Below are 22,845 nucleotides of genomic sequence, written 5' to 3'. Positions count from 1 at the left end.
ATGCACCAACTGACATGACACAGACTGGCCTACAAATGTCACCTTTCACCCTTTGTTGAACAAGGATGCATGTGGAATTGCTTTTTTTTTGGAATGGAGGAAGATACATAGCGGAGTCCCCCATCCTTCATTACTAAGGTCCTGAAATTAATTTAAAACAGAGATGGAGAACAGGACAATTTCTAAATTTGTGAATGACTGCAAACTTGGGTGTGCAGTAAACAGCAAAGAAGATAAAAATATTGTGTTCCCATGTGTATTCAGATGCGAGATTACATCATGATAAATTAAACATCAATAGGAACACTGGCCACTAATGAATATGTTGGTTATACTATCTTTCCATTGAATGGGAGTCGGATTTGGAGATCAAATCCAAAGTTTGCTCATTACCTTGAGGAGAAAAATCAGCACCAGTCTTTAAATGTACTCTAATATGGTATTTAGGTCTTCATCAATCTTTTTTTGGAGTTCCTATTTTTAAAGCAAGTTATACCAAATTCAAGATTGATACCTTGGGGTGCCTAACTATGGTGCTGAGAACTGGGTTCCATCTCCACTTGGAAGGCTGGATTTCTGGCATTTGGCAGCTGATGGTCAGTGACTCTAGGCTTTGCCAATCCCACTCCACCGAGGACATGCAGGTCCTTGGACTCCTCCACCGGCAGAACATAACAACACGACGGCTGGAGGAGGAGCGCCTCATCTTCCGCCTGGGAACCCTCCAACCACAAGGTATGAATTCAGATTTCTCCAGTTTCCTCATTTCCCCTCCCCCCACCTTGTCTCAGTCGGTTCCCTCAACTCAGCACCGCCCTCCTAACCTGCAATCCTCTTCCTGACCTCTCCGCCCCCACCCCACTCCGGCCTATCACCCTCACCTTGACCTCCTTCCACCTATCCCACCTCCATCGCCCCTCCCCCTAGTCCCTCCTCCCTACCTTTTATCTTAGCCTGCTTGGCTGCTCTCTCTTACTCCTGATGAAGGGCTTATGCTCGAAACGTCGAATTCTCTATTCCTGAGATGCTGCCTGGCCTGCTGTGCTTTGACCAGCAACACATTTGCAGCTTTGCCAATCTGAAATCTACTTTCACATCTTTTCAAAACAAAGTCAAAGTTTGGTGATTTTTCACTTCTTGTTTGGCTTCTTAATAAGCAGAATTTTTTTTACCATGTAGAACACTGCTACACTTGAACTGCTGCCTATCGCCTGACGGCAGGACAGAACCTGTTAAATTGGTCTTTACCTTCCAGCACCACCACTAAATCCTTGAATTTTTAGTGATCAAATGGAACTTCACAATAAACTGTTTATTGTTGTTAAATTTGGGATCTGCTCGGACCACTCAGCTCCTGACTTTATTACAGCCTGGCAACAAACAGAAAGAAATGAAATCAGCTCAGGCTGTCTACCCTTGTTGTGGACTTTGTTCAATTTCTGGATGTAAGTTTGCTCACTGAGCTGGAAGGTTCTTTTCCAGACATTTCGTCACCATAAGTAATATCTTCAGTGAGCCTCTGAGGAATAAACCCAAACGTAATGGAAAATTAGCAAATTTTACATTTACTGTAAAATTTGAAAGAGAATGCTTTTCTAAAATTTAATGCTGTGCTTAGCTTTGTAAACAATATTTTGATGAGATTTGCAGCCAGCTTGTCTCTGTTTGAATTTTGTAAACATTCAACTTGACTTTGCAACAGTCAAATTCAGTGAAAGCTGAAGAACTGTTATGTCCAAGACCAGGGGATGACAGAACAACAACTTGAGTTTTCCCAGTCTTTGCCCTTGACAGCGTGATAAGAAACGGTATAAGATCGGAATTATGCTCAAGTTCCCCTTACATTGAGGCATCTGGATGAATGTATTGGGTCAATTCTGCAGAATTTAAATAAAGCTCCATTCTTTGCTCTTGCTAACAGTTGAGTCGAGTTGATTTAATTTCCACGACACCAAACAAGCAGACAAAACACGTCCACAAACCCTAGCCACTCCCCCCTACATCAAAGACACCTCAGAAATGACTGCCAGACTACTCAGACCCCTTGGCATCATGGTGGCCCACAAACCCACCAACACACTAAAACAGCAGCTAATTAACTTGAAAGACCCTATACAGACAACAAGCAAAACTAATGTCATCTACAAATACCTTGCAAGAACTGTAACAAACCCTACATTGGATATATGAACATCAACAAGCCATAAAAAGACATGACCCACTCTCACTAGCATTCTTACATACAGATGAGGAAGGACATCACTTCGGCTGGGGGACACATTCATCTGAAGGCAAGCAAAGTAGAGACACGCACGAGCATTCCTAGAAGCATGGCATTCCAACCGAAACTCTACCAACAAACACATTGACCTGGATCTCATTTACTCGCCCTCTTGAGAAAAATACAGGAAATGCTGTCATTGCAGGTAATGCCATCATCGCAGGAATTGACATCACCAACCCAAGGAAACTTGAACACATAAATAGGAAGCGGCTCCACCAGCAGTGCTTCATTGCAAGGCTCACTGGTGATATTACCTAGTATGGTGATGAAACATCTGGAAAAGAACCTTCCAGCTCAGCGAACAAACCTACATCCAGAACCTCAATCTGAACTACAAATCTTCTCAAAAGTGTTCAATTTATAAAACTATGCCTAACTTGCAGTGAATAAATACTGCTATGAAACAATTACATATAGAAATTAAGAAGTGAGCAGCAGGATCATGGTTGATCATTGAGCTTAATACCCAAATCCCACCTTCTGGTATCCTTTGATCCCTTCAGCAACAAGAAATACACCCATTTTCTTCTTGAAAACACAATATTTTGGCCTTCAAAACCATGTGGTAGTGAATCCATAGGGTCACCATACTCTGGGGGCAAACATTTCTCCATCACAGTGCTGAATGGTTTACCCCTCATCCTTAAATTACAAGCCCGCATCTTGACTCCTCCACCACCTGGAACAACCTTTCTGCAACTAACCTCTAGTCCGGTTTTAATGTTTCTATGAGATCCACCCTCATTCTTTTAAGCACCAGTGAGCACAATTTTAACTGACTCAATACATAGCCCTACCATCCCAAGAATCAATGTGGTAAAAGTTCAGTGCACTTCTTCAGATAAGCAGACTAAAACTGTACACAATATTTCAGATGTGGCCTCACATATACGGTGAATAATTGCAGCAAGACACCCTTGGTCCTGTACTCAAATCCTCTATAAAGGCCGACAATTAACCTCTTTACGGCCTGCTCCACGACATGCTCACTTTCAGCAACGAGTTCATGAGGGCACGTGGCCCTCTCTCAATTTACATCCAAATAATCTGCCTTCCTTTTTCATTCCTACCAAATTAGATAACCTTACATTGATCCACATTATACTACATCTACCACCTCCTGACTCAGTCTGCCAACATCAACTAAAAACATCTCTGCATCCTCCTCACAGCTCACCCTTTCACCCTGCTGATTGCTATCTCCAATACTGAAGATATTATATATAGTTCCCTCACATAAATCACTAACATATACTGTGAATAGCTGGGCTCCCACTACCTCACTCATTACTGCCTACCATTCAGAAAAGGATCCATTTATTACTACTTTTTTCCTGTCCTCTAGCCAATTTTCTATTCATCTCATTACTTCTAATTCCATGCACTTCAATTTTAAGCATTAACCTCTTACGTAGGACTTTGTCGAAAGCTTTCTGAAAGTCCAAATAAACCATATCCGCTGACTCTCCCGATCGACTCCACTTGTTATATCCTCTAAGAATTCCAGTACATTTCTCAAGCATGATTTCCCTTCTGCAAACCCATGCTGACTATCTGATTCTACCACTGTTTTGTAAACGATCTGTTACAAAATCCTTCATTTTATACTTTAACATTCTCCTCACATTAGATTCACTGGTTAAAATTCCCTGTTTTCTCTATTCCCATTTTTAAACTGTGGACATTTGCTTCAGCTCCTCCCCCTGACTTAACCCTGTGTTTTCCTTCATTTCTGGTACATTTCTGAGGAAGGATGGTCTTGCTCTCAAGGAAGTGTAACGAAGGTTTACCAGGCTGCTTCTGGGGACATATGTGGAGAAATTGACAGAGTTTGGATTGTTTTCAGTGGCGTGCAGATGAATGGGGATGTCTCAGATTTATAACAGGGATAGGGCAGATGCTCCCAAAGGTGGGTATGTTCAGAAATGGGGTCATAGTCTGGGGATTCAGAGTGGACCATTTTGGATGGAGATAAGGAGATATTTCTTCACCAAAGAATGGTGAGCCTGTGGAAGTAGTTGATGCCAAAACATTGAACGTATTCAAGAGGTGGCTAGCTACTGCACTTGGGCTGAATAGGATCAAAGGTTATGGGGTTAAGCTATTGAATTGGATGATCAACCGTGATCATGATGAATGGCGGAACAGGCAAGGAGGGCCAAATGGTTTCCTCCTATGTCTCTATTTACAATTCTTTTTGATAAGACAAAAGTGAAGTTCGAATTTAAGTTTGTCAGCCATTTCTTTGCTCTCCATTATCCATTCCTCCATTTCTGGCTGTACACCAACCTTTTTCGCTTCATTTTTATAGTCAGTTATGGTCCCCACAAACTTGCTCTCATACTCGATTTTCACTTTTTTAATCAATCCCTTGGTCCCCCTTTTATGACATACAACCTGCTCCTCATCCTCAAGTCAACTTTTTTTTTCTTTCCTATCAATTTATATGTCTTCTTTGCTTTTTAAAAAGATTGATTAGAATATCGAGCTTCCCTCATAAATCAAGGTTTGGCCACCATTCTTTGTACCAGACAGGAATTAAAAATTTTTGTAGTTCAAACATTCACTCTGAATGTTTGCCATTGCCTTTTTTTCCAGGAACATTTCCAAATCCATCATCACCAACGCACGCTTAATATCATCATTGTTCTGCTTATGGAGATTGAGGGCCCTCATCTCAGAATCAACTACCTTACTCTTCATCTTGATGAAGAATTCTTTCAAGGAGCCTCTCAAATACATTGTCATTACAGTAGTCCCCCTGTACCCCCCGCAGGCGTCCAAGACCTACCACGGAATCCCAAAACCGCGGATAGGGGCGAATCCATTCATTTAAATGGGAAATTTATCTTCCTGGCAGCCCCCGGTCCCAGAAGGTTCCCTGTAATATGTTCAGGCTACGGTAACTAAGGGTAACTGAAACCACGGAAACTGACTCCGCGGATACGGCGGTGGACCTGTACTCCTTACTCACTGCATACTACGCAGCCTTTTCCAGAGGGTCCTCAAAATCTTGATCTAAAAATCAATCTCTACAGTCTTGGAATTCCTCCTCTATGGTAATGTGATGAATTTAATTCGCCCAATATATATAGATCCAAGTCACTCAATTGCATATGTTCGTAAACAGTATGCATTGCGATTTCCTATTTAATGCCATTCCCAACACAGTATTATAATCTACATAACACCGCCACTCATGTTTTTTAGCCCTTGGTATTTTTCAATTCTACCCACAGCGCTTTGGCATTGTTGGAGCGAATATCTTGGCTCAATATTTTGTTTATAGCCTTTTTAAACCAATTATGCAATTCCACTGACTTTTTTTGAGAATCCTTGTGAATACCCCTGGATGTTCAGTTCCCATCTCTGGTCACTCTACACCCACATCTCCATGATCCCAACCATATCATACACGCTTACATCTGCTTGCATGATTATTTCATTTACATTATTTCGAATGCTCCATGTGTTCAGGCACAAAGCCTCAAGGCTGGTCTTTGTAACATTCCTTGTCCCATTCCCATTTTTTTTCTGTGGGCTTGTTTGATTTTGACCTTTCGTTCCTCTGCCGATCACTGCTTAATCCCCTTTCTGCCTTCTGTTATTCAAGATATCAAAGCAATGAAATCAAAACATGAAGAGCTGAAATAAGCCATTCAGTCCCTCAAGACTGCTATACCATTTAACCAGCTCATCAGCTTGTGGCCTTAACTTGCTTTTGCTGATTTCTCCTCAGACCTCTTACCTTTGTGGATCAGAAGTCTACCTGAAGTCATTGACGATCACATTCAATAACCTGAACTCAATAGAAGAGAATTCCAAAACAGACCTTCAGAAGAAATCATTCTTCATCTTCACCTTAAATAGTAAACTCCTTATTTCAAAAATACGGTTTTAGACTCCCTCACAAAGCAAAACATCACCTCAGCATCTACTCTGCCAAGCCCCAACTTAGTCTGCGCTTCACTTGCCTGCTTTCCACCAAGATCCTCTTCTGAACATTCCTCTGTTTCACAATCCTCAGCTCGGTATCCTGAAGAACAAACACAGGTTAACTGCACTTTCATTTCCCAGAAGCAATTGCAGCTTGCCACAGACTGGATAGTGTAGTGCATTAAGACAACTAACTGCTGCCAGCTGGACATAAATGCAGTCCATACTGAATCAAAGTTTTTTTTAAACATAGAGTGTGATAGGAATCTGGAATGTGCTGCCAGGGGTGGTGGTGGAGGTCGATATGACGGGGCATTTAAAAGACTTTAAGATAAGTACATGAATATGCAAAGAATGGAGGGATATAGACCAAGGGCAGGGATTCGTTTAATTTGAGGTCATAGCATAACATCATGGGCCGAAGGCCCCATTGTATCATTCAATGTTCTCCTTTCCATCGCGAGGGTGCCAACGGTTGCTAATGGAGGAAGTGGATCTATCAATCTTCTCAATTTACAGGATGTGCTAACTGATACCATTGAATAGGGTTACTCAAAAACTTATCACTTTAATAATATTGCACTTTAAGAAACAAACACAAAACAAAATATACTGAAGCATATCTTTACAGAACTTAACAATTTATTTTTCTCCTACCTTTACCAATCTTCTTTGATGTTCTGCTGTTTGGAGCCTCGGGGCTGATTAAAATTTCATCAGGATTTCCTCCTTCCTCTTGGATTACCTGAAATCAAGAACCAAATTATTAACATGGGACAAAGTCAAACTATTCTACAAAGCTAAAGAAAAATCTCAAGAGAACTGTGGATGCTGGAAATCAGAAACAAAAACAGTGGCTGGACAAGCTTAGCAGGTCTGGTGGCATTTGTGGAGAAAAATAAAAGTTAACGTTAAGTTAACCCTTCTTCAGAACTGATTTCTGTTTTAGTTTTTATTCTATGGAACCATCTTGCTTTGGAAATTGTGTCAACTGCTCTGAATAATAATTTCAGGTGACTAGATTGCAGAAGTGCCATGAGTATGAAAATTATAACAAGAGGCCCAAGGAACGAAATAAGGGGGAAAGACTGTCTGAGTTGACAGGAGCAGGTTATGTGAAAGGAATAAAGATTTTATATAAGAAATCATGAAAGACGATCCATAGGAAAGGCTGGCTGATTAGAAAATAGAAATTCGAGATTTGGAGACAGGAGATTTCCTTCTTCTGTTCCCCTTCCCCTTTCTCCCGTTCCCCCCGCCTTCCCTTGCCCCCTCCCCTTGTCCCCTCCCCTTCCCCCTTTTCCCATGACCCCCTGCCCCTTCCCCCTCCCCCATTTCCCTTGCCCCTCCCCCTTCTCTCCCTTTTCCCTTGCCCCCTCCCCATTCCCCCTCTCTCCCTTTTCCCTTGCCCCCTCCCCCTTTTCCCTTGCTCCCACCCCTCCTTCCCCCTTCCCTTGCCCCCTCCCCCTCTTCCCATGCCCCCCCTTTTCCCTTGCCCCCACCCCTCCTTCCCCCTTCCCTTGCCCCCCTCCCCCGTTTCCTTTGCTCCCCTCCCCGTTTCCCTTGCCCCTCCCCCTTCTCTCCCTTTTCCCTTGCCCCCTCCCCATTCCCCCTCTCTCCCTTTTCCCTTGCCCCTCCCCCTTTTCCCACACCCCCTCCCCCGTTTCCCTTGCCCCCACCCCTCCTTCCCCCTTCCCATGCCCCCACCCCCGTTCCCCTTGCCCCCTCCCCTTTTCCCTTGCCCCCTCCCCCTCTTCCCATGCCCCCCCTTTTCCCTTGCCCCCACCCCTCCTTCCCCCTTCCCTTGCCCCCCCTCCCCCGTTTCCCTTGCCCCCCTCCCCCGTTTCCCTTGCCCCCCTCCCCGTTTCCCTTGCCCCCACCCCTCCCTCCCACTTCCCTTGACCCCCTCCCCGTTTCCCTTGCCCCCTCCCCATTTCCCTAGCCCCCATCCCTCCTTCCCCCTTCCCTTGCCCCCCTCCACCTTTTCCCTTGCCCCCACCCCTGCTTCCCCCATCCCTTGCCCCCCTCCCCGTTTCCCTTGCCCCCACCCCTGCTTCCCCCACCCCTCCTTCCCCCTTTCCATGCCCCCTCCCCCGTTTCCCTTGCCCCCTCCCCCGTTTCCCTTGCCCCCACCCCTCCTCCTCCCTTCCCATGCCCCCTCCCCCGTTTCCCTTGCCCCACCCCTCCTTCCCCCATCTCATGCCCCACCCCTCCTTCCCCCTTCCCTTGCCACCCTCCCCCTTTCCCTTGCCCCCTCTCCCCTTCCCCCCTCCAACCCCTTTCTCTTGCCCCATTTCCCCCCTCCCCCTTGCCCCCCTCCCCACTTCCCATGCCCCCCTCCGCTGTCTCCCTTACCCCCCTCCCCCTTCCCAAGCTCCTCTCCCCCCGTACCCCCTCCCCATGCCCCCCTCCACCGTTTCCCTTGCCCTCTTCCCATGCCCCCTCCCCGATTCCCTTGCACCCCTTTCCCCCATCCCCTGCCCCCTCCCTCCTATCCCCCTTCCACCCTATCCCTTGCCCCCTCCCCTTTCCCCCATCCCCTGCCCCCTCCCTCCTATCCCCCTTCCACCCTATCCCTTGCCCCCTCCCCTTTCCCCCATCCCCTGCCCCCTCCCTCCTATCCCCCTTCCACCCTATCCCTTGCCCCCTCCCCTTTCCCCCATCCCCTGCCCCCTCCCCCTTGCCACTCTTCCCCCCTTTCCATTGCCGCCTTCCCTTGCCCCCTGCACCCCTTTCCCTTCCCCCCCCCCTCGCCGCTCCTTGCCCATTTCCCCCTTTCTCTTGCCACGGTCTCCCCCTGTTCCCTTGACCCCCTTTCTGTTTCCCTTGCCCTGCTCCCCCATATCCCCTTCCCCCACCCCTTGCCCCCTTCTCCCTCTCCCCTTGCCACCCTCCCCCTTTCCTTTGCCCCATTCCCCATGCCCCTCTCCACCCCCTTCCCCTTGCCCCATTCCCCCCTCCCTCCTTTCCCTTGCCCCCCTCGACCCCCTTCCCCTTGCCCCAATCCCACCTCCCACCTTTCCCTTGCCCCCCTCCCCCCTTGCCCTTGCCCCCTTCCCCTTCCCCTTGCCCCCTCCCCCTGCCCCCTCCCCCCTTTCCCTTGCCCCCTCCCCCCTTTCCCTTGCCCCCTCCCCTTGCCCCCCTCCCCTTGCCCCCTCCTGCTTTCCCTTGCACCCTCCCCTTGCCCCCTCCCCCCTTTCCCTTGCCCCCCTCCCCCTTTCCCTTGCACCCTCCTCCTTCCCCTTGCACCCTCCTCCTTCCCCTTCCCTTGCCCCCCACCCTCCCCTTGTCCCCCTCCTCCCTTTCCCTTGCCCCCTCCCCCTGCCCCCCCTCCCCCTTTCCCCTGCCCCCTCCCCCTGCCCCCCCTCCCCCTTGCCCCTGCCCCCTCCCTCCCCTTGTCCCCCTCCCCCCTTTCCCTCGCCCCCTCCCCCCTTTCCCTCGCCCCCTCCCTCCCCTTGCCCCCTCCCTCCCCTTGCCCCCCTTGCCCTCGCCCCCTCCCTCCCCTTGCCCCCTCCCTCCCCTTGCCCCCTTGCCCTCGCCCCCTCCCTCCCCTTGCCCCCTCCCTCCCCTTGCCCCCCTTGCCCTCGCCCCCTCCCTCCCCTTGCACCCTCCCCCTTGCCCCCCTCCCATATCCCTTGCACCCTCCTCCTTCCCCTTCCCTCGCCCCCTCCCTCCCCTTGCCCCCCTCCCCCCTTTCCCTCGCCCCCTCCCTCCCCTTGCCCTCGCCCCCTCCCTCCCCTTGCCCCCTCCCCCACCCCCTCCCCCCTTTCCCTTGCCCCCACCCCCTCCCCCTCTCCCCTCCCCTCTCCGCCCCCTCCCCTCCGCTCCCACCCCCTCTCCCCTCCCCCTCCTCCTCCTCCCTACCCCCTCTCCCCTCCCCTCCTCCTCCTCCCTACCCCCTCTCCCCTCCCCCTCCTCCTCCTCCCTACCCCCTCTCCCCCTCCCCCTCCTCCTCCTCCCTACCCCCCTCCCCTCCCCCCTCCGCCCCCTCCCCCCTCCTCCCTCCTCCCCCCTCCTCCCTACCCCCTCCCCCCTCCTCCCTACCCCCTCCCCCCTCCTCCCTACCCCCTCCTCCCTACCCCCTCCTCCCTCCTCCCTACCCCCTCCCCCCTACCCCCTCCCCTCCCCCCCTTTCCCCTCCCCCCCTTTCCCCTACTCCCTACCCCCCCTCCCCCACTCCCTACCCCCTTCCCCTTGTACCCTCCCCCCTTCCCCTCCCCATTGCCTCCCTCCCCTCCCCATTGCCTCCCTCCCCATTGCCTCCCCTGCCCCACCCTCCCCTTGCCCTGTCCCCCACTTTCCCCCCTCCCCCCTTTCCTCTGCCCCCTCCCTCCTCCCCGTCTCCCTCCCCTTTCCCCTCTCACCTGCCGCAGACGCTCCATCAGAACGCTCTTATTGCCGTTGCTGTCGAGGTTTCGCTTCCTCAGCTCTGTCTTCAAATCTACCACCCTGAGCTCCGTGATCCTGCGAAGGTCACCCTCACCAGCGGCGACAGAGCTCTCGTTGCCGTCCTCCATTGCAGTCCCAGGGTTCGGCTCCTCACTGACAAACCGCCGCTTCAAGATGGCGCCCACGCCGCCTTCCCCTGACTGCCGGCTACACCGCGCAGGCGTCAAACCACACAGTCACTGCTGTTCTGGACAGGAGACTGAGAAGACCATTCAGCCCATCAACTTGATCCATTCCTACCTTCCCCATTTCATTCCAGCAACAATATTCTGGGTTTTCTTGCTCCTCATGTACTCTTTTCAGGTTTGTACTTCAGTGTGCGGTACAGTGGTTAGCACTGCTGCCTCACAGCGCCAGAGACCTGGGTTCAATTCCCACCTCAGGCGACTGACTGTGTGGAGTTTGCACGTTCTCCCAGTATCTGCGTAGGTTTCCTCCCACAGTCCAAAGATGTGCGGGTCAGGCGAATTGGCCATGCTAAAATGCCCGTAGTGTTAGGTAATTGGAAAACGTAGGGGTATGGGTGGGTTGCGCTTCAGCGGGTCGGTGTGGACTTGTTAGGCTGAAGGGCCTGTTTCCACACTGTAAGTAATCTAATCTAATCGTGTCTCAGTCACAGCCCTTGTTGTGGCTCTGTTCGCCGAGCTGGAAGTTTTTGTTGCATGTCCTTGCCGCTTCCGGGTGTCAGTTTCAGCTGTCCGCTGTAGTGGTTGGTATATTGGGTCCAGGTCGACGTGTTTGTTGATGGAGTTTGTGGATGCAACAAAAACTTACAGCTCGGCAAACAGAACCACAACAACGAGCACCCGAGCTACAAATCTTCGCACAAACCTTGAACAGTCACAGCCCTTTCCAGTCAGTATAATTTTACATTTAGTGTTATAGAGATGTACAGCACAGAATCAGACCCTTTGGTCCAACTTGTTTATGCCAACTAGATATCCTAAATTAATCTAGTGCCATTTGCCAGCACTTGGCCCATACTCCTTTGAACCCTTCCTATTCATGTACCCATCCAGGTGCCATTTAAATGTTGCAATTGTACCAGCCCCCACCACCTCCTCTAGCAATTAATTCCATACATGCACCACCCACTATGTGAAAAAGTTGTCCCTTCGATCCCTTTTAAATCTTTCCCCTCTCACTTAAACCTATGACCTCTAGTTTTGGATTCCCCCCCCCCCCCCCCCCGCCAGTGAAAAGACCTTGTCTCTTTACCCTTGACCATGCCTCTCCTGATTTTATAAACATCTAAGGTCACCCCATACCCTCCAATACTCCAGGGAAAACAGTCCCAGACTATTCAGCCTCTCCCTATTGCTCAAACCTGCCAACCGTGGCAACATCCTTCTAAATCTTTTCTGAACACTTTCAGGTTTCATAACATCCTTCCTATAGGAGGGCAATCAGAATTGCATACAATGTTCCAAAAAGGATTTTTTTTAAGATTAGATTCCCTACAGTGTGTAAACAGGCCCTTTGGCCCAACAAGTCCACACCACCGATCCAAAGAGCAACTCACCCAGACCCATACTCCTAACTAATGCATCCAACACTAGGAGCAATTTAGCACAGCCAATTCACCTGACCTGCATATCTCTCAACTGTGGGAATGAAACCAGAGCATCCAGAGGAAACGGGGAGAATGTGCAAACTCCATACAGTCACCCAAGGCCGGAATTGAACTTGGGACCCTGATGCTGTGAGGTAGTAGTGCTAACCACTAAGCCACCATGTTTATACATTCCTCCTCTTTTATACATCTTTTGAGAGATTCCTAGCACAGGTAAATCTATATGCAGCTCAAGTAAGTCATGTGACAGTGAGTTCCACATTCTCACATAGAGAGGGTAAAGGATGCCCAAGGATGTTGTCAGGACTCAACGATCTGAGTTTTAATGAGAGGTTGAACAAGCTGGGACATTTTCTTTAGAGCTTAGAAGACTGAGGGGGAATCTTATAGAAGTGTGTAAGATCATAAGAGGTATGGATAAGGTGGATGCATGCAGTCTTTTTTCCCAAGGTTGGGGAATCGAGGACTAGAGCAATATCAGTTTAAGGTTAGAGGGAAAGAGTAAAAGGGAACTTGACGGGCAGCTTTTTTACAAACAGGGTGGTATGCTTATGAAATGAGCTGCCAACGAAAGTGGTTGAGGCGTGTACGTTAACAACATTTAAAATGTATTTGGACAAATGCATGGATAGGAAAGGTTTAGATTAGATTACATACAGTGTGGAAACAGGCCCTTCGGCCCAACAAATCCATACTGACCTGCCGAAGCGCAACCCACCCATACCCCTACATTTACCCCTTACCTAACAGTACGGGCAATTTAGCATGGCCAATTCACCTGACCCGCACATCTTTGGACTGTGGGAGGAAACCGGAGCACCCGGAGGAAACCCACGCAGACACAGGGAGAACGTGCAAACTCCACACAGTCAGTCGCCTGAGGCGGGAACTGAACCCGGGTCTCTGGCGCTGTGAGGCAGTAGTGCTAACCCCTTTAGAAGTATAATGGCCCCGTGCAAGGAAATGGGGTTCGAAAAGATGGACATTTTGGTGGGCTTGGACCAGTTTGGGCCAAAGGGCTTGTCTCCATGTTGAAGGACTCATAATTTTGCTGATACAAATTTACTTATGTAGACCAGATAGCAGGGGTTTTAGAGAACTGGAAAATGGGAAGCCTTCAGAAATGCGATAACAAGAATCCAGAGAAAGTATATTCCTGTCAGGGTGAAAGGGAAGGCTGTTAGGTATAGGGAATGCTGGATGAGGGTTTGGTTAAGAAAAAGAAGGAAGCATATGTCAGGTATAGACAAGATAGATCGAGTCAATCCTTAGAAGAGTATAAAGAAAGTAGGAGTATACTTAAGAGGGAATCAGGAGGGCAAAACGGGGACATGAGATAGCTTTGGCAAATAGAATTAAGGAGAATCCAGAGGGTTTTTACAAATATATTAAGGATAAAAGGGTAACTAGGGAGAGAATAGGGCCCCTCAAAGATCAGCAAGGCAGCCTTGCTGTGTGGAGCCACAGAAAATGGTGGAGATACTAAATGAATATTTTGCATCAGTATTGATTGTGGAAAAGGATATGGAAGATATAGACTGTAGGGAAATAGATGGTGACATCTTGCAAAATGTCCAGATTACAGAGGAGGAAGTGCTAGATGTCTTGAAATGGTTAAAGGTGGATAAATCCCCAGGACCTGATCAGATGTACCCAAGAACTCTGTGGGAAGCTAGAGAAGTGATTGCTGGGCCTGTTGCTGAGATATTTGTATCATCGATAGTCACAGGTGAGGTGCCGGAAGACTGGAGGTTGGCAAACGTGGTGCCACTGTTTAAGAAGGGAGGTAAAGACAAGCCAGGGAACTATAGACCAGTGAGCCTGACTTCAGTGGTGGGCAAGTTGTTGGAGGGAATCCTGAGAGACAGGATGCACATGTATTTGGAAAGGTAAAGAGACCTGGGAATGCAGGTTCATAGCTCCTTGAAAGTGGAGTCACAGGTAGATAGGATAGTGAAGAAGGCATTTGGTATGCTTTCCTTTATTGGTCAGAGTATTGAGTACAAGAGTTGGGAGGTCATGTTGCGGCTGTACAGGACATTGGTTAGGCCACTGTTGGAATATTGCGTACAATTCTGGTCTCCTTCCTATCGGAATGATGTTGTGAAACTTGAAAGGGGTTCAGAAAATATTTACAAGGATGTTGCCAGGGTTGAAGGATTTGAGCTACAGGGACGGGTTGAACAGGCTGGGGCTGTTTTCCCTGGAGCGTCGGAGGCTGAGGGGTGACCTTATAGAGGTTTACAAAATTATGAGGGGCATGGATAGGATAAATAGACAGTCTTTTCCCTGGGGTCAGGGAGGCCAGAACTAGAGGGCATAGGTTTAGGGTGAGAGGGGAAAGATATAAAAGGGACCGAAGGGGCAACGTTTTCACACAGAGGGTGGTACGTGTATGGAATGAGCTGCCAGAGGAAGTGGTGGAGGCTGGTACAATTACAACATTTAAAAGGCATTTGGATGTGTATATGAATAGGAAAGTTTTGGAGGGATATGGACCAGGTGCTGGCAGGTGGGACTAGATTGGGTTGGGATATCTGGTCAGCATGGACGGGTTGGACCGAAGGATCTGTTTCCATGCTGTACATCTCTATGACTATAACTGTGAAACATAGTTTCAAACTAAGGGGTCTGTCATTTAAGACAGAGAAAAGGAGGATTTTTGAAAATATCTTCCCTGGAAAGCACTGGATGCTGGTTCATGAACCACATATTTACCTGTAATCTGAAATTCAAAGGTCATAGTGTCTGGCAGCATTGTTCACTCTTAAGGGGATCAATGCAAAATCTAGTAAGCATTTGACTCAGTAAATCGCATGGCCCTGTGAATTGTTCTCCAAATATTCTGACGTCCAAGAAACTTCATATTCCTGCACTATTTCATGATAATATAAATTACAACTATCTGAAGTGAGAGATCAGAAACAGACACCTGCGAAGTTCAGACGAGATAAATAAGGTGTGTTCGCCCCCATACCCCAATAATGTTGCTGAACAGCAGTGCCAATGCTTTATTGGAAGATTTGCTGCCACCAATCCTACAAATTGGTATTTGTCAGATACTAAGTAGGGAAAGATAAGCAAATGACATGTGCAGCAGAAGATAAGCTCGGTCTTTATTAAAGAGTGAAAGTTTATTGTTTGGTAGCTAGCTACAAAATATCTTTGATGCATGATTATCTCCTGTGAGACCTCAAGCTCAACCTAAGAGTAAATGCACAATGTTGCTTTTAATACGTGCTATTAATACTCTGAGCAATTATAGAAGCATGGATTAGAACACACTGTACACTAATGAACACATGGAGAAATTTCTGCAACTCTTGTTAGCTCCTACCGGGACCAGTCCTTGAGACCTGATGGGCGAAGCGTATCTTGTGATGTCAGTTAAGTCTTTGAGGTATTAACTGTTTTCTACAAGACATACTATTTACAGTCTACCTCATCAAAAATCAACTGTCCTCTGGTGTGAGATGGAAAACTCTTTACTCTCAGTGATTTGTGGCAAAACTAAACTGACCACCACTGACACACATAACCTGCAGTTTGTGGATGACTTCAGTGCCTTAACACCTCAATGATGAGGCAGAGCTACAGCAGAGAATGAAAGAGAATGAAACAAAGCTTCATTGATGCAGGCTCAGAAGGCCAAAGGGCCTGTTCCTGTGCTGTAACTTTCTTTGTTCTTTGCTCAAATCCTGCATTCTGAATCCAATTGCCTCATGGGATGCCCTGCCTCATAAGATGAATGGGTTGGGAATGAGTCTGGATCAGTGGTGCTGGAAGAGCACAGCAGTTCAGGCAGCATCCAACGAGCAGCGAAATCGACGTTTCGGGCAAAAGCTTTTTTATTCCTGATGAAGGGCTTTTGCCCGAAACGTCGATTTTGCTGCTCGTTGGATGCTGCCTGAACTGCTGTGCTCTTCCAGCACCACTGATCCAGAGACTGGTTTCCAGCATCTGCAGTCATTGTTTTTACCTCTGGGAATGAGTCTGTTCATTCACATGAAAACCTGCAGCAGAAACTCAGAACAGTGAATGTAAGTCATCCTCAAATCGAGGTACAGCTGAAAAACCTTTTCCAAGATAGCAATGGAGACTGGATCATTGGGGGTTCCAACTCGAGCTGGACATATTCTAGTAGTTGCCAATGGAAGGGACATCATGGAAAGCTGGCAGGTTCTACAGAAGTACGAGAGGAAAACAAACCAACTCTAATGAGATAAGCAAGACAAATTTGGCATGAGAATGAAAACTAATTAAATTTTAGAGAAAAAAAAAGCTTTGCTCACTCTCAAGAGGTTTGATGCAAGATCCAAGCCACAGTTTCAAACACAAATATTAAAGACTACGAAAACTGAAGGGAAAGTATATTTTTTTCTCTCTCCATCTCTGTATTTTAAATGTTGATTTATTTAACAAATGCAAATCCTCAGAGCCAAGTGGTTACCTCCTCACTTGTTGAGTTGAAGATGATTAGTCTATCTTAATCTGAAGAGGAGAAGACACCATTTGATAATGTGCAAATTGTTTGCCCCTCTCTCTCTCTACAAGTCTCCATAAGGGTGATTTGTACTGAGGCTTGAGCAATGGAATTTGTCAGTGAACTTGGCTCATCCTGAACTTCGAGTAAAAAATGAGGTCTGCAGATGCTGGAGATCACAGCTGCAAATGTGTTGCTGGTCAAAGCACAGCAGGCCAGGCAGCATCTCAGGAATAGAGAATTCGACGTTTCGAGCATAAGCCCTTCATCAGGAATAAGAGAGAGAGAGCCAAGCAGGCTAAGATAAAAGGTAGGGAGGAGGGACTAGGGGGAGTGGCGATGGAGGTGGGATAGGTGGAAGGAGGTCAAGGTGAGGGTGATAGGCTGGAGTGGGGTGGGGGCGGAGAGGTCAGGAAGAGGATTGCAGGTTAGGAGGGCGGTGCTGAGTTGAGGGAACCAACTGAGACAAGGTGGGGGGAGGGGAAATGAGGAAACTGGAGAAATCTGAATTCATACCTTGTGGTTGGAGGGTTCCCAGGCGGAAGATGAGGCGCTCCTCCTCCAGCCGTCGTGTAGTTGTGTTCTGCTGGTGGAGGAGTCCAAGGACCTGCATGTCCTCGGTGGAGTGGGAGGGAGAGTTAAAGTGTTGAGCCACGGGGTGATTGGGTTGGTTGGTTCGGGCGGCCCGGAGGTGTTCTCTGAAGCGTTCCGCAAGTAAGCGGCCTGTCTCACCAATATAGAGGAGGCCACATCGGGTGCAGCGGATGCAATAGATGATGTGTGTGGAGGTACAGGTGAACTTGTGGCGGATATGGAAGGATCCCTTGGGGCCTTGGAGGGAAGTGAGTGTGGAGGTGTGAGCGCAAGTTTTACATTTCCTGCGGTTGCAGGGGAAGGTGCCGGGGGTGGAGGTTGGGTTGGTGGGGGGTGTGGATCTGACGAGGGAGTCACGAAGGGAGTGGTCCTTGCGGAACGCTGATAGGGGAGGGGAGGGAAATATATCCTTGGTGGTGGGGTCCGTTTGGAGGTGGCGGAAATGGCGGCGGATGATACGTTGTATGCGGAGGTTGGTGGGGTGGTAGGTGAGAACCAGTGGGGTTCTGTCTTGGTGGCGGTTGGAGGAGCGGGGCTCAAGGGCGGAGGAGCGGGAAGTGGAGGAGATGCGGTGGAGGGCATCGTCGATCACGTCTGGGGGGAATCTGCGGTCCTTGAAGAAGGAGGCCATCTGGGCTGTGCGGTGTTGGAATTGGTCCTCCTGGGAGCAGATGCGGCGGAGACGAAGGAATTGGGAATATGGGATGGCGTTTTTACAGGGGGCAGGGTGGGAGGAGGTGTAGTCCAGGTAGCTGTGGGAGTCAGTCGGTTTATAATAGATGTCTGTGTTGAGTCGGTCGCCCGAGATGGAAATGGAAAGGTCTAGGAAGGGGAGGGAGGAGTCTGAGACAGTCCAGGTGAATTTCAGGTCGGGATGGAAGGTGTTAGTAAAGTTGATGAACTGTTCAACCTCCTCGTGGGAGCACGTAGGATATGTGGAACAGCCCATCTTCCGCGACTACACTGGCACCACCCCCCACCTTTTCCTCCGCTACATCGATGACTGTATCGGCGCTGCCTCGTGCTCCCACGAGGAGGTTGAACAGTTCATCAACTTTACTAACACCTTCCATCCCGACCTGAAATTCACCTGGACTGTCTCAGACTCCTCCCTCCCCTTCCTAGACCTTTCCATTTCCATCTCGGGCGACCGACTCAACACAGACATCTATTATAAACCGACTGACTCCCACAGCTACCTGGACTACACCTCCTCCCACCCTGCCCCCTGTAAAAACGCCATCCCATATTCCCAATTCCTTCGTCTCCGCCGCATCTGCTCCCAGGAGGACCAATTCCAACACCGCACAGCCCAGATGGCCTCCTTCTTCAAGGACCGTAGATTCCCCCCAGACGTGATCGACGATGCCCTCCACCGCATCTCCTCCACTTCCCACTCCTCCGCCCTTGAGCCCCGCTCCTCCAACCGCCACCAAGACAGAACCCCACTGGTTCTCACCTACCACCCCACCAACCTCCGCATACAACGTATCATCCGCCGCCATTTCCGCCACCTCCAAACGGACCCCACCACCAAGGATATATTTCCCTCCCCTCCCCTATCAGCGTTCCGCAAGGACCACTCCCTTCGTGACTCCCTCGTCAGATCCACACCCCCCACCAACCCAACCTCCACCCCCGGCACCTTCCCCTGCAACCGCAGGAAATGTAAAACTTGCGCCCACACCTCCACACTCACTTCCCTCCAAGGCCCCAAGGGATCCTTCCATATCCGCCACAAGTTCACCTGTACCTCCACACACATCATCTATTGCATCCGCTGCACCCGATGTGGCCTCCTCTATATTGGTGAGACAGGCCGCTTACTTGCGGAACGCTTCAGAGAACACCTCCGGGCCGCCCGAACCAACCAACCCAATCACCCCGTGGCTCAACACTTTAACTCTCCCTCCCACTCCACCGAGGACATGCAGGTCCTTGGACTCCTCCACCAGCAGAACACAACTACACGACGGCTGGAGGAGGAGCGCCTCATCTTCCGCCTGGGAACCCTCCAACCACAAGGTATGAATTCAGATTTCTCCAGTTTCCTCATTTCCCCTCCCCCCACCTTGTCTCAGTCGGTTCCCTCAACTCAGCACTGCCCTCCTAACCTGCAATCCTCATCCTGAACTTGTTTAGCGAGAACAACCATATTCATTCAAATTGTGTCATTCAACAGGTGGGACTCATTAGTAACTTGCCATGTTCCCCATTCTTTGATCCATGTGGATGTTTGCCAGTATATCTGGCTCAGGAATGTTGCTCCACTTGGGCCCGGGTATGGAAGGCAGGCAATCAGTGGGTTGAACAGGACATCATGGAATGGGACCTGAGGCGCAGTGATGGTTAGACCAGCTTACAGCTTACATTGATTGGTGATTTCAGTCAAATGAAGAAAGTGAACCCCTGTTCACACCCATCTCAGATGAATGCTGAGTCAATGAAATTCATTCCCACCAATGGGCAGCACGGTGGCACAGTGGTTAGCATTGCTGCCTCACAGTGCCAGAGATCCGGGTTCAATTCCCGACTCAGGCGACTGACTGTGTGGAGTTTGCACATTCTCCCCGTGTCTGTGTGGGTTTCCTCCGGGTGCTCCGGTTTCCTCCCACAGTCCAAAGATGTGCGGGTCAGGTGAATTGGCCATGCTAAATTGCCCGTGGTGTTAGGTAAGGGGTAAATGTAGGGGTATGGGTGGGTTGTGGTTCGATGTGGACTTGTTGGGCCTGTTTCCACACTGTAAGTAATCTAATCTAATTGCAGGTTGTCAAAAGCCCCATTAATTGGAGCCTTCTAAGTTGTTTCTTTCTGTCCAAGGAGGTTCAAACTTGATTGATTGGTGTTGCATAGGGCATGATGTTACTGTGTGGCAGTTGGTTCCTTTGCAGGCTGTGACTGTTGACACTGACAGCACAGGGCTGAATGTGCAACATCAGCTACTTGTGGACAGAAGGCACAAACTGGTCAAATAGAACCAGGCATAGCCAACAAATGGTCAGCAGAGGTTATTATAACTCATCAAGCTCTCTTTAATTCACAATGACTCCAGTTATAAGCAGGCTGTTAAGCTTCTCACTTCAACAATTTAAAGGTTAGTTTATTATAAATTATTACTAAAACTCCCTTTCAGAAAATACTGACAAAGTCATCACTAAGAAAGTCATCAAGATTAAACAACTACAAATAAGTCAAAAAGAATGCTTATTAGAAGAAAGTTCAGAAGAATGCTTATTAGAGTTAACGTTCGGAGTAAATATCAACAATGATTTATCCTGTTCCATCCATGTTGACACTACAGTCAAGAAAGCACACCAACACCTCTATGTCCTCAGAAAACTAAGGAAATTTCGCATGTCAAGAATGACTCGAACCTATTATTATAGATACACCATTGAAAGCATCCAATCTGGATGCATCTTGGCTTGGTATGGCAACAGCTGTGCCCACATAGAGTCCTACGGACAGAGTCAGGACCTTCAGCCCAAACTGGTCCATGCTGACCATAATGACCATCCACGTTAACCCCATTTCCTTGGCCCATATCTTTTTAAACTTTCACTACCCATATATTTGTCCAAATGTCTTTTAAATGGTGTTAATGTACCCGCCTCAACCATCCCATATGCATTACACCCTCTGCAAAAACGTTGCCTCTCAGGTTCCCTTTTATTCTTTCCCCTCCAACCTTAAACTGATATCCTCTAGTCCTCGATTCCCCAGGGACCCAGCAACAACTCCTAAAGTACACCACAAGTTACAGGAAAAAGCCTGAGCACATTCACCCTATCCATACCTCTCATGATCTTATACTCTCCTACAAGACTCCCCCTCTGTCTCCTGAGCTCTAAAGAAAAGAGTCCTAGTTTGTTCAACTTCTCCCTATAACTTAGATCCTGAGTCATGGCAACATTGTTGTAAGTTTCTTCTGCGCTCTTTCCAGTTTGGTCTTTCCTGTAGCAAAGTGACCAAAATTGAACACAACACTCCAAGTGCGACCTTACCAAAGTCCTGTACAACTGCAACATAACTTCCCAACTTCTATACTCAGTGCCCTGACTGATGAAGGCCAGTGTGCCAAAAGCCTTCTTCACTGTCCTGTCTACCTGTGACTACACTTTCAGAGAACCAACGCATCGAAACTCCAAGGCCCTCTGTTCCACTACACTCCTTAAGGCCCTACCATTCACCATGAAACTCCTACCTTAATTTGACTTTCCAAATGCAAGACCTCACATTTATCCATATTAAACTCCATTTGCCATTTCTTGGCCCACTTCCCAAGCTGGTCAAGGTTCTGCTGCAATTTCTGATATCCTTCCTCATTATCCACAATTCTGCCTAATTTAGTGTCATCTGCAAACTTACTAATCATGCCTTGTACATTCTCATCCAAATCATTGATCAAGATAACAAACAATAATGGGCCCAGCACCAATTCCCGGGGTACACCACTAGTCACAGGCCTCCAGTCTTGTATCCCACTTACCAGCTTCCTCTGGATTCCATGCGATCTAATCTTCCAGAGCAGCCTTCCATGTGGAACCTTATCAAAGGCCTTACTGAAATTCATATAGACTACGTCTACCACCCTGCCCTTGTCAACCTTTCTGCTCACTTCATCAAAGAACTCTAACAAATTTGTGAGGTATAATTTCCCATGTGCAAAGCCATGCTGACTACTCCTTATCAAACCCTAACTTTGCAAATCCATGTATATCTTGTCCCTCAGAATCTCCTCAAATAACTTACTTACCACAGATGCTCGGCTTACTGGTTTATAGTTCCAAGGATTTTCATTGCTGTTTGTTACCTCGATCAATGATTTGGATGAGAATGTACAAGAATGCTTTCTTTAACTTCCCTTGTTAGCCATGATTCTGTCATCTTTCCTCTTAAGTAGTTCTGCCTTAAAGGAATGTGCATTTTTTGAAAACCAAGCATTGATGCTTGAAATATTAGCCGTTGCCAATCTACTGCCAAACGTTTTAATGCATTTTTCTAATCTTCCTCACCATACCTTCATAATTGTCCTCGTTTAGATTTAAGACCCTAGTTTCAAATTAAACTACACCTTTTCAAACTTAATGGAAAATTCTATCATGCTCCGAACACTATTTAATAATTGTTCTTTGAGATCAAGATTATTAATTAGCCCTTTTTCATTGCATATGAATAGGTATAAAGCAGATGTACGACATTAATTCCTGATCATATAGTTCCAGAAAACCCTTTTGAACACATTTCCACAACATTGATGTTCATTCAATTCATCCAGTTTATCAATTGATTGAAGTGACCACGTTTACTGCATTCCCTCTGCAATATGCAATTCTAATTTCCTGATTTAACTTCACCCAACATTTCCACCACTGTCTGGTGACCAAGAAATGATTACTTACCAATGTTTGCTGCCCTTGCAATTTCTTCGTTCCAATCAGATTCCAGAAACTGTCCGTTGGATCGGAAATCCTCTCTCATTGAAAGAATGAGTCCTCTCTTTAATATTATCACTACTCCTCCTCC

General features: G+C 48.1%; 1 protein-coding gene across 1 annotated transcript in view; it reads right to left on the bottom strand.

Annotated features, from left to right (window-relative positions):
• Nucleotides 1–22,845, bottom strand: part of LOC132829244 (scaffold attachment factor B1-like) — a 115,756-nt gene that overhangs the window by 76,342 nt on the left and 16,569 nt on the right. Inside the window, exons 2-4 of the mRNA XM_060846615.1 lie at nt 10,585–10,816; nt 6,878–6,965; nt 6,259–6,320 (exon numbers count right to left, since the gene is read on the bottom strand). Coding sequence (XP_060702598.1) covers nt 6,259–6,320; nt 6,878–6,965; nt 10,585–10,816 — 382 coding nt within the window. The remainder of the gene's footprint in view (nt 1–6,258; nt 6,321–6,877; nt 6,966–10,584; nt 10,817–22,845) is intronic.

Source organism: Hemiscyllium ocellatum, chromosome 28, assembly GCF_020745735.1.
Source record: "Hemiscyllium ocellatum isolate sHemOce1 chromosome 28, sHemOce1.pat.X.cur, whole genome shotgun sequence".
In the NCBI taxonomy this organism is placed as follows: domain Eukaryota; kingdom Metazoa; phylum Chordata; class Chondrichthyes; order Orectolobiformes; family Hemiscylliidae; genus Hemiscyllium; species Hemiscyllium ocellatum.
This window is presented reverse-complemented; position numbering and strand designations above follow the sequence as displayed.